This window comes from Equus caballus, chromosome 5, assembly GCF_041296265.1.
Source record: "Equus caballus isolate H_3958 breed thoroughbred chromosome 5, TB-T2T, whole genome shotgun sequence".
NCBI lineage: Eukaryota > Metazoa > Chordata > Mammalia > Perissodactyla > Equidae > Equus > Equus caballus.
Genome location: NC_091688.1, coordinates 27517970 through 27530348, shown reverse-complemented (window position 1 = coordinate 27530348; position 12379 = coordinate 27517970). Strand labels below are relative to the sequence as shown.

The following is a 12379-nucleotide window of genomic DNA, read 5'->3' as shown; positions in this document are numbered from 1 at the left end:
TCATCCTTTTTATGTCTGAGTAGTATTCGATTGTGTATATATATGCCACATCTTCTTTATCCATTCATCCCTTGCTGAACACTTAGGTTGCTTCCAAGTCTTAGCTATGGTGAATAATGCTGCAATGAGCATAGAGGTGCATATATCTTTATGCATTCATGTTTTGGTGTTCTTTGGATAAATATTGCTACCCCAGCTTTCTTTTGATTGCCATTTGCATGGAGTATCTTATTCCATCCCTTCACTTTCAGTTTGTGCATGTCTCTAGGTCTGAAGTGTGTCTCTTGCATGCAGCATATATATGGGTCTTGTTTTTTTATCCAGTTGGCCACCCTATGCCTTTTGATTGGAGCATTTAGTCTGTTGACATTTGAAGCAGCTATTGATAAGAATGCACCTACTGCCATTATGTTACTTTTTTTCTGGGTGTTTTAATAGTTCTTCTCTGTTCCTTTCTTCTCTTGCTCTCTTCCCTTGTGGTTTGATGGCTTTCTTTAATCTTATGTTTGGTTCCTTTCTCTTAATTTTTTGTGTATTTATTATAGGTTTCTAGTTTGTTTAGCTTGAGGTTCAAATATAATAACTAAAGTTGATGGTCTCTTTAGTTTGTCCTCTTTCTAAGAGCCCTATTCTTTTACTCCCCTCCACCCACATTTTATGTTTTTGATATCATATCTAACCTCTGTTTTGTGCATGTGTATCCATTACCCTCCTATCAGTACTTTTCTCTGTTGACCTTCATATTAGCTTCATTGGTGGTGGATCTGCTACCTTTACTGGATATTTGCCTTTACCAGTGAGTTTTTTGCTTTTTTTTTCTAATAATTTTCTTATTCTTATTTGTGGTCTTCTCTTTTCCACTTAAATTAGACCCTTTCGCATTTCTTATAAGGCTAGTTTCTTGGTGATAAACTCTCCTAGTTTTTGCTTGTCTGTAAGACTCTCTCCTTCCATTCTGAATGATAACCTTGCTATGTAGAGTATTCTTGGCTGTAGGTTTTTTCCTTTCAGCACTTTAAATATATCATGCCGCTCCCTTCTAGCCTGTAAGGTTTCTGCTGAGAAGTCAGGGATATGGGTTTTCCTTTGTGTGTAACTTGTTGCCTTCCTCTTGTGGCTTTTAGGATTCTCTCTTTATCTTTACCTCTGGACATTTTAATTATAATGTCTTGGTGTCGGTCTCTTTGGGTTTATCTTGTTTGGGGCTCTCTGTGCTTCCTGTACCTGGATGTCTGTTTCCTTCCTTAGGTTAGGAAAAATTTTGGCTATTATTTCTTCAAATAGATTCTCTGCCCCTTTGTCTTTCTCTTCTCCTTCTGGGACACCTATAATACAGATGTTAGTGCGCTTAATGCTGTCCCAGAGGTCCCTTAGACTGTCCTCATTCTTTTTAATTCTTTTTTCTTTTACCTCTTCAGCTTGGGTGATTTCCTCTAGTCTTTCCTTGAGCTTGCTGATCTGTTCTTGTGTATCATCTACTCTGCTATTGAGTCACTCTGGTAAATTGTTCATTTCCAGTATTCTATTCCTCTTTTTTATATTTTCCAGATCTTTGTTCAAGTTCTCACTGAGTTCATCCATTCTTCTCCCAAGATCAGTGAGCATCCTTATGACTATTAGTTTGTACTTTTTGTCAGGTAGATTGTTTATCTCTCTTTAGTTCTTTTTCTGGGGTTTTGTCCTGTTCCCTTACTTGGAACGTATTCCTTTGTCTCCTCATTTTGCCTGTTGCTCTGTGCTTATAGCTCTGTATTAGGTAGGTCAGCTACTCTCCCAATCTTGGAGAGCTGGGTTTATGTAAGAGATGCCTTATGAGCCCCAGCAGCATGCTTGCCTCTCATCACCAGTTCCAAATGTTCCAGGAGTTACCCCTGTGTGGGCTGTGTGTCTCCTTCTGTTGTGGCAGGGTTGCTCTTGCTGCAGATGCCCAGAGAGCGCTTGGCTGTCCCCCTAGCCAGCTGGTTGTAGTGGTCAGCTGCGAGTGGTTGCTGCAGTCCTTTCAGTCACTTTATTGGGCAAGGAGAGTCCCAGCACAGTTGGCTGCAAGGTCTAATAGCACATTCCTGTTGGAATTTTTTTGTTAAGTGAGTAGTCCCCCAGCATGGCTGGTTGTTTGGCTCAGGGCTTACAATTTCTGTAGGCTCCTGTCCTGCAAGGCTATTGTCAACTCTCTCAGGATTGCAGCTGAGTGGGGCTGGCCACAGGCATGGGAACACCTATTTGTTTCAGTCTTTGGAAGGTGAGGAAGATCCCATATATGGCTGTTTGAGAAGCACAAGTCTGCTGCAGGTGACAGGCCCCACTGCCCGCAGAGCCACCCACCCCATCAACACAGTGCTGCCCTGTACACATACCCTGACCCACTGAAGTGAACCCAGTCACCCCACTGCAGAAGCCTCATATGTTCCACCAGTGCAGCCCGACTCCTCACACATGCCCTGCCCCACACACGCAGATCCACTCTCCCAGCTGCAGAGGTTCCAGGCACCCCACCTTTGTGGGCCCACAAGTTGCCTGAGGGCTTGCTGTTGGGTTGGGCCAGTCCCTAGGGTGAGCTGCCTGCCCTGGCTGAGCTGGATTAAGATGGTTCTCTAGTGTGTGGGGCAGACCCTTGGGCTAACAGGCCAGAGGAAGAACTCCACTGGCATCTGCCAGAGTCTGTGTCAGCACACCTGTACTAGGTCACAGTAATGGTTGCTGCCAGTGTCTCAGTCCCTGGAGAGGTCTCACCTCTCACTGAGATGCACCCAGAGCCTATCAGGTGAGTCTCTTTTCACCAGAGGACTGTGTACCTTTCGGGTGAGTTTAGGTTGCTTTCTAAAATGGGTGAATTTGTGCATGGGCCCTTTAAGAGCAGGCTTTCTTTCCCCCTTATGTCCAGTACCTTTTCTGGGGATATTCCCTGTTGTAGTTAGTAGCCAACAAAGCCAGATACTATGACACTTGTCTTGGTTGTGCTGAGGCCAGAAGCTGCTTATAGTGATAACACTGTCCTGCTCAGATCCCACACTCCTCCAGGGAAGGCTGCGGACCCTAAGATTCCTCTTGGACGGCCACGAAGTGCTGCAGCTTGCGAGGGTGGCTTTTTCCTCTCCAGAAGGGAATTTCTGCCTCTTCCACTTCAGTCAGCACTGTCGCTTGTTGTGGGGGTTCTTTTTATCCAGTTTTCAGTTCTCTCTCAGGGGTAATTGTTCCAAGACTAGTCGTAAATTTGTTGTGTCCATGGGAGGAGGTGAGTTCAGAGTCCTCCTACACTGCCATCTTGATACTGTCCTCGAAAAATATTTTTAAATGTAATAAAAATGACCTAGTGAAAGAGAAGTTATTACAAAACAACTTGTGAAATGCTCTGTCATACTACTTTTAATGAGAAGCATTAATATAATTTATATAGGGAAAATGAGGTTATCAGGGTTTTTGTACAAAGTCAAAAAAAATTAAACCTATAAATTTAGTGGTCTTTAACCTTCATATTTTTTTTTCTTTTTATTTAACTTATTTTCATTTTTTTCCAGGACATCCTGGTACCACTGATGAATCACAACCACCTGAAGACGTGGCACCTTTAGGTATTATTTTGGTTACTAATACTCCTGCATTATGAGACCTTACAGTTCTACATGGAAATACCATATTTTGATTTTCTATAGTTAGAGAAGAAACAATGTATCACAAATTGGTAATAACAGGCATTTGTAATTATTTTAATACTGCCGGAACCATGACAAATGGAAGCGGTCATATGTGTAGACACACGTAGATCATACATTTCTTAAGAGGTGCCTAAAATTAGCATTCCTAGTAAGGCAAGATAACTTTCTTAAATGCTATGGTTATATGTTGGTTAAAATATATAAAATGTAACTTGCTTTCCATGTGATAGTTTTATTTTGTGATGGCAAATTTTACATAGATTTTCTTCGTAGTCATACCTTATATACACAAGCCTTAAAACACTATAAGTTGGGTGAGATTTTTTTCTGTAACAGGCTGGTGTAGCACACATCCTGTAGGCTCACATAGTTCACACAATTTGTTTTAAAGAAAATAATGAAATATAGTTGTGAGTTAAATGAAATACAAAGATGTCTTGATAAGTACGTGAAGAAAAATATTTATTACAGTTATTAACATTAGACGAGGTTAGTAAGGTTAATCTTTTTATAAAATGCACCATAGGCGTCTTACATTTGCCCTCTGAACACTGTGGTCAAACTGTCATTGTGCCAGTAACTCCAGTGCCATCTTAAGATGTGAAACACTTGACCATTTTTTCTGAAATGGAAAGCGCAGAGTTAAACAGGACATTTTATGCTTTGACTTATGGAAATTTAATAGAAGTAATGGCAGTTTAGAAGCAGTGGTACTACTGACAAACATTGCTGTGAATTAAGGTTTTGTGGTATTATTTATTGCTCTCTGCATAGTTAGGACATGGTCACTTAAGTGCATGTTTGTTTCTATGCACAGTTTTTATCCTTGTGCCTGATGTCTCATTTACATTCTCAGAATTTCCTGGCTAATTTGCACTATATCTTAATCTTTTTGTCAGGATGGAGAATAGGAAGGGTCGATGATAAGATAAAGTATTGTTTGTGAAGACTGCGCCAAAAGCATCTGTGTGATCGATTCATGGAACCTTATATATGACTTATTCCACAGACTCACTTTTGGGGAAAAAATATAAATTAACTTTCTAACAAAATCGTAAGAAATGATAGCATGAATACTGAACTAGACCAACTAGTTTTAAAACAATTTTCCTCTAACCTAGTGAATTCTGATTGTTCTGGTAACCTTTACTAAATAACCTGGTGTGGTGGCTACGGCACAAAACAACGAAAAGTGAGGGTCCTGTGACGAGTCTCACAAGTTGGACCTGAACCTGGAATGTGATTAGAAGGGTTGTGTGATCAAAATGACCTGGATGCTCCAGCAGTCACCCTAAAACTAGATGGATAGACTTTTCCTTTGCTGTAGTTTTTAGATGATGTGGCCAGAATGAAAATGCACCTGCTATTTGGAGGCCCAAATGTGCTCACTTATCTTCAAACTGTCTTCATTTTTTCTCAGGTGGAGGAATTATTGCCGTGATTGTTATTGTTACACGTAAGTGTCCCAGTCTTTCGTAATACTTAAAATATTACTGTGAAGAAGTGCTTTATTTTCTTAACGGTTTTTCACTTTGTATAATTTTTATAGCTTGAAATTAAGTGAACCAGTCTAGAAACGTGAGCTTTTATGTGATATACTACCTTGTGTTGGTCACTGTATATTCTTTCATATTCTAGATGTCCACTTAGTAACAAACCCTAAATAACACGTTTTGTCAAGATAATCGGTCATACGAGTTTGCTTCCCAAATATGCTCTGGGTCACCTTCTCAGTTAAGCAGGGGCTCTTCTCCGACCTACTCTGGACGGTCTAAGTCATTCCAGGGGACTGGGCTGAGATCGTGCAGAGTCCAGATGGAACAGAAACGTTCATGTGCTTGAATACAATAAGCTTTTCTGACCACTGAAATGTAACCAACATTTCTTTCTTCTGCTAGATTTTGAATCCTGGTGATTAGTTTTTACTCACATGTCACTTGTTTCCTGTAGTTGTTGGTGCTGGAATAGTTGCTGCCGGCCTGTTCAAATTTCTACACACCAGGAAGAAACGGTAAATTAAAGCATGCTGCTTCTAACTTACTGGTTCGTCTCATTCTTGACATGCTTTTGTGCAACTTTTGTTTGTACTCTGTATTGCATGCCATCTTTTTAAAAATGTGCCTGCGTGAGTGTGCCGGGTGAATTGCTTTTGCTGACTAAAAATATTTTCAGCTGCTTTTAATATAATTATAACAAGAGTGACCTGTGCAGAGTTGCTTCCGCTATTATGTGTGTAAGAAAAATTTCTGTGGGATTTGAGGTTAAGCTTTACAGCGAAAACATGGACCATTATGGGGCCTTCCCTACCCTAGGTATCGCCTATTTCCTACACTGGAGTAGTGGCCGAGCTTAAATCTAAAATAACTCACTGTGGAGACTTGGAGAGTTGAATTCATGGGAATTTTCATGAGGAAAGTTCCATTTGACTGTGTAACGTAGGTTGTTGTAAGGAGCTCTGTAGTTGTCTTGTTCAAATACACAATTTCATTTCTTTCCACATAGAGTTGTTATTTATCCATGTGAAACGGGAATTAAAGCAACACTGTTTGATTTCCCTCTCATGTTCTCTTAATTTACTAGGTTGCAGTAAAACTGAAGGGGTTTATTAAAGTTAAAGTTGCTGAGAGGGGTAAGATTTACAAGGCACATTAACTTTGTCTTTTTATCTATAAAATTGAAAAGGGGGGAGGGGCTTAGAATAGAAAAATGTACAAATACAATTCTTGTAAGGAGAATAGGGTTTTTAAACAGCAAACTTAAATTTTAATGAGATAATTTACAATTTAATCAAAGACTTAGAATAAATCCTGGAGCACAGACCAAGATTAGGTGCTTCGGAATTTCAGATTTTTAGTGAAATTTTTTTCCTGTCCTTTTAGAAATAGCTTTGAAATCAAATTAAGATTGTTGAGACTTTGGTACTCATGGTTTTATGGTATATTTTCATTGATGTTAATCATTGGGTTTAGACTATGTAATAAAAGTACATTCCTCACTCATAAAGAGCTCAAACCTTTTATATTACCTGATTGTTTTTTTAAAATACCCATGATGCCTTCATTTAAATCTTATATTTGTGATATGTACATTTGATTTCTATATCAGTAGTATATTTTTAAAATTACATATGCACAGCAGTCTGACTAGGAAATACTATCAGTGAAATATTTTTACAAGTCCAAATGTTTGCATAGAAATGACTTCTCAAGAAAGTAAAACAAAATAGCTTTCTGCTCCTCACTTTCCTTCTTTGTTTAAAACATCACTGGGTTAAAATCCTTAAAGTTTCCTTAATAAGTATTAATCAGACTCTCTGGCTCCCAGTTAAAGGATCCTTGAAAGCTGAGCAATGATCTGAGCTCTGTAGCCCAGATTAAAGGCTCAGCAGCGTCCGTGAGCTGAGGTTCCGTTTCTAATGCGCTCCGAGTGCTGCTGCTGCTGGGCCTGGACGACACTTGAAGTGTCCTGGGTGTCAACTGTTACTGATGTGCCCACATTCTTGAAATTTGAAGAAACACTATCATGTTTATTGGCAAATTTTTCTCCTGTTTGAGGTCATTGGATTTTTTAAAGACTCTTCATCTATGTGTCTGTTTTTTAAAAAGATTATGGGGTAATACTTAGCTTTATTTTGCTTTTCTTTAAAAAAAAGTCCAGATTTTTACTATATTCTTTGCAGTATTTAATGTCTATAATCTTCTCCCTAAATTGGTTGCTGTTGCCTGAGAAACTCCTTTACAAGAGAACAGAATATGTGCAATTCCTTCTCTATTTCTGGGGTACCTCTGGAAGCAGGGTCCCAGGCACAGATAATCCCAAATTCTTGTTAACATTTGATACAAAATGGAGCTGATGTGAACTGTACTTATGATGATTTGGGAACACACTTACCCTGATACAGCCTTCATACCACAGTACCAAAATAGTATAAGTATTCATTTTTAAGATCATTCAACATATTTCAATTACTTGATGAAAAATGGCCACAAGATTAAAGTAGTCTGCCATAGTTTTCTGTTTCTTATTCTTCAGCTAAGAATGGAATAGGATCCCTGAAACGTGCCCATCTACATGCTCCTTCCTTTCCCTTCTTCCAGTGTCCTTTCTTATGTTTCTCCCACACTTTCCAGGCTTAGACTCCACAGCGCTTCCCCGTCCTTTGCTGTTTCTTGAGTCCTGTTCTGCATGTCATGACCACGTGATTCCGAAAACAGATGCCTTTAGTTTACATTAATGTTTTCACTTGTTCGTAGTTATTTTTTTCCCCATAAATGCATGATTTTCTTTACTCCAGTTAAATCATCCCTGGATAAGTGAGAGTTCGCTAAATTCTTTAGAATTATTTGCATAATTTATGTATTTTAATACCTGTGACTTAAATAGGTCTTATTTTTTCCGTTAACATTATTTATTATTTTTTATAACAAACTTATTTTTAATGTTATATTAATAATGACTAATTCAATAACTTTGTCATTTTTATGCTGTCTTCTTAAATGAATGTTACAAAAGTTTTCTGGATTTAATATATTTAGTGGCCAGTTCTGGTAGTGGCAAGTGTAATGATATGAGCAAAAAATGGAAGGATCAGATTAACTTGAACATTTTTCTACTTGACTCTCAGATTCTTGAGCATTCAACAAACTCTTCAAAAAATATGAAAGAAAATTAATAAATAAGAAATATTTTGTAATTACTTTGGATTGCACGTTTATCAAATTTGGATCCGTCCCAGAGAAATGGGAGGTCATATACTAAGTTTTACAGGGATCTTCTCAGGATGAAAACAAATGTGCCTGGGAAGAAACTGCACTCACTGCAGAAGTCCAGATGCAGCTGAGAATACATGACTTGTCATAAAAATGATGTCCAAGACAATATGACATGGATTAATATATGCTCCGTGTATTCCCTCAAAATAAGGACCCCTTCTCCTCACAGAGTCGGTTTTCTGTGAGAAAGAGTTTACATTATTCTCTTCAGGCTAAATGGTTTCAGAGGTAAACAGATTGCACAGAAATTGAGAATCTGTTCATCTGCTGGATGATCTGGAAGACTCCCAAGTTAACGTAGCTTCTTGTGCGAACTTCCTGTTTCAAGTTCCTAAGTGAGAATCAGAGAACTCTTAATCTATGAACCTCATGATCGGGTTTACCTCCATTCTCCTCTGTCATTGATTTGACCCCACTTATTAGGCCACTCTTGCTGCCTTTGGGTTTGATGTCACTATTGTATTCAGCCCCTTTCCCTTCCTCTGTTCAGCACAAATCTGATTGGTGAGAGCCACAGAGAAGGAAAATTTATTTCTCTCTGAGAAGAGATGAGAGAGATTTGCTTTTATTGTTGAAAGGTATCTACTTCCTGTTCTGTTTCTTTTCAGAGATGTCCCTTCTTTTGAAAAATATTTAGTGAATATTTAGACAGCAAGCACCTGAGCTAAAATATGTTAGGAGGAAACATCAGAGGACACCTAGAGTCCCAGTGCCTTTGCTCAATTACTGTTTTCTTCTACCATTTCTGTTCCAAATGTAACATGAAGCGTCCTGACAGTTTTTGTGAGGCCTCCAGTAGATTAATGTCCCCTTGTCTCTTTATTGGACTGTCTAGCTTCCTCTACCTTCCAGCAGCTGTGAATCCAAAAGTGAGGAAATTTTTTAGCCCAATGGGAAATAATCACAGAATCTGTTCATTTTAAGTAGAGAGAGAAAAAATTTCCTTTTACAGAACCCAAAATACATTTTACTTAATTTTGTAAATGTATTCAATGTCAACTTGTAAATAACTCAGTAAAGGCATTTATCTGTTTCTCTTGACCTGAATATTTTTACCATATGAAAGAGAAACCAACAAAAAAATCCTCAGATTTTGATAATTATGAATTGCACTGCCCTAAACCCTTTGACCCCATCCGCCTTCTGTCTTCGAATGAAATGAACTGGAAATCTTCCTCTACTTGTGCCAAAATGCACGTCTACATAGCTGGGAAGAGAGCGAGATGTGTATCCCACCACTTACAATGTGAGGCGCTACCCAGGTTACAATCAAGAGTTTCACAGCAGATTCTACAAAGGCCAACAGGAAGGGCAGTTTCTTGGTAAAAGCCAAGTGGTGTCTTTGATCGCAGGAGCAAAGGGAAAGACAGAACATACCAACTAGAGTGGCAGTCTGGGCTCACCCAGCCCTGTGCGTCTGCCTGTGCTCTTTGCATTTCTTTCAGGCTAAAGCCAAACAGGAAAGTCGTTTTCACACTGTCATGAGCTTCAAGGTGTCTGTAAAGATTTGAAGTTAGTTAAATGAACGCTGAAGTTAATATAAAATAACTGTAATTAGTAATTCAGTTTCAGATTTTTACCATCTTCAAGTAGCTTCGTTTCATCAAATATTTCTTTAAGTTTATATTAATGCTTAATTATCTTTCCCATATATTGGGTTTCTGTTTTAAAGAAAAGGATTCCACTACTACAGAAAAAAAATATATTGACTTTGAAAACTAGAAAAATATGGTCTTGGAGAAATACTGATAGGCCTAATTATTACATCACTCACCACAGTATTCCTTAAAAATCACCATATTGCAAGAATAGTGCTGTGACAGTGGTGGTTCATAATGATGGCTCCCCCCAAAGAGAAACAAAGTACCCGAAAGTAACCTGGTTGGCTCTTACATTGGTAGGCATCCCTGAAGTGTCTGCTGTGGCAAGCATAACTGACTGGTCCAAATTTAGTTTTAGTCTCTTAGAGTCAATTTACTAAGGCAGGGACCAGAACCGCATTTTCCAGTGCAATAGTCAATAGCCACGTGGGGCTACTGAGGACTTCAAAAGTGGCCGGTTCCGAGGAAGGTGTGCTGGAGGTGCAAAATACACTCCAGATTTCAAAGACAGTATGAAAAAATGTAAAATGAACGGCAAAATGTTAATATTTTGGCCATCCTGGCCTAGGTGACATATGTTAAAATTAATTTTTCCTGTTTTTTTAAATACTTTTTAAAATGTGGCTTCTAGAAAATTTAAAATTACCTATGTGATTTGCATTATATTTCTCTGGGCAGCACTGGACCAGAATAATAGATTTTAGAAAGATATATTGTTACAATAAAAGTGTGATGGAAACTTCAGTTATTTAGGAAAATCTCTTACTGGAACACAGGATTTCCTTGACAGTCAGGGGTAAATGAGGCGTCACTGAACTTGAACACTGTGGGAATCATTACGTTTTTAAAAGTTTCATCTTAGAGTGGAACTTAAAATTGTGACATTAGGAAAACAGTCTTTCCCCATGGCCCTAAATTAAAACGAGGAAATATTTACTATGTACTTCATATGTGACTGCTCTGTTTCTTGTTTTGGAGAGGATCAAAAATATAATACATGGCCAAAAGAAATGTTTCTAGAGTGAGATAAGTTGAACATTTGAAATTACTTTAAAAGAATTAATTTCCTAGTTCAGAAATTCTTGATACTATAAATACAGGTTTTTAAAATTCTGTTTTGTAAGTGGACTTCTGGAACTGAATTTCTGTACCTAATTGTGTTTGTGTGTGATGGTGTCTGTTTATCTTGCTTTGTAGGAAAGCAGAGGTTAGCGCTACATACAGCACTTACCAGAGTAAGTCAACCACGCGACCAGAGGAGAACTAAATGGTTTCCACAAACCAGTGCCTCAGTTTACATTTTGATTCTGTTAAAACGTTAAGGTCTACACTGAATTCCTATAGCCACTATGGAAAACAGTATGAAGGTTCCTCAAAAACTTAAAAACAGAACTACCATATGATCCAGCAATTCCACTTCTGGGTATTATCCAAAAGAAACTAAATCACTGTGTGGAAGAGGTACCTTCACCTCTCTGTTTATTGCAGCAGCATTTACAGTAACCAGACATAGAAAGAACTCGAGTGTCCATTGACGGATGAATGGATAAAGACAATGTGGTATGTGTGTGTCTCTGTGTGTGTGTGTGTGTGTGTGTGTGTGTGTATACAGTGTGTATATACACAGTGAAATATTCAGCCATAAAAAAGGAAGGAAGTCCTGCTATTTGTGACAAGATGGATGGATCCTGAGGGCATGATGTTAAGCGAAACAAGTCATATAGAGAGAGACAAATACTGTATGACCTCACTTATATGTGGAATCTTTAAAAACCAAACTCATAGGAAAAGAAATTAGATTTGTGGCTGCCAGAGGCAGTGGAAGGGTAGAGGGGGACTATGAATTGGGTGAAGATGATCAAAAGGTACAAACTTCCAGTTATAAACAAGCACTGGGATGTAATGTACAGTAGGGTGACTATAATTAGTAAGACTGTGTTGTATATTGGCAAGTTGCTAAAAGAGTAGATCTTAGAAGTTGTGATCACAAGGAAGCAAAAAAATTTTTGTAACTATGTGAGGTAATGGATGTTAACTAAATTTACTGTATTAGCCATTTTGTAAACTATACATTACCAACTCTTTATGCTGTACAGCTTAAACTCATAGAATATGTCAATTATATCAATAAAACTGGAAGAAAAGATTTACAAAAGTTATACCAATAAAACGGGAAGAAAAGATTTACAAAAGTTATTCTCTAGTTTCTCTCACTCTCACGAATGCAATTGTTAAGAAATAATGACAACATTTTAACATGACTTGAATGTAGTCACCATCCTTTGATGCTTCTTTGAAACATGTATGAATTTGGGTATGAACATCTTGCCTGTTTTCCCTTAAACAACATTTG

At 38.1% G+C, this 12379-nt stretch overlaps 1 protein-coding gene across 10 annotated transcripts in view; it reads left to right on the top strand.

Moving 5' to 3' along the window:
- CD46 (CD46 molecule) overlaps positions 1–12379 on the top strand; it is a 67552-nt gene that overhangs the window by 53495 nt on the left and 1678 nt on the right. For 7 of the 10 annotated variants that reach the window (XM_070266248.1, XM_070266252.1, XM_070266247.1 and 4 more), the window contains 3 exon segments: positions 3516–3569; positions 5074–5109; positions 5604–5664. In XM_070266248.1, the coding sequence (XP_070122349.1) occupies positions 3516–3569; positions 5074–5109; positions 5604–5664 (151 nt within the window). 10 annotated transcript variants of the gene reach the window in all.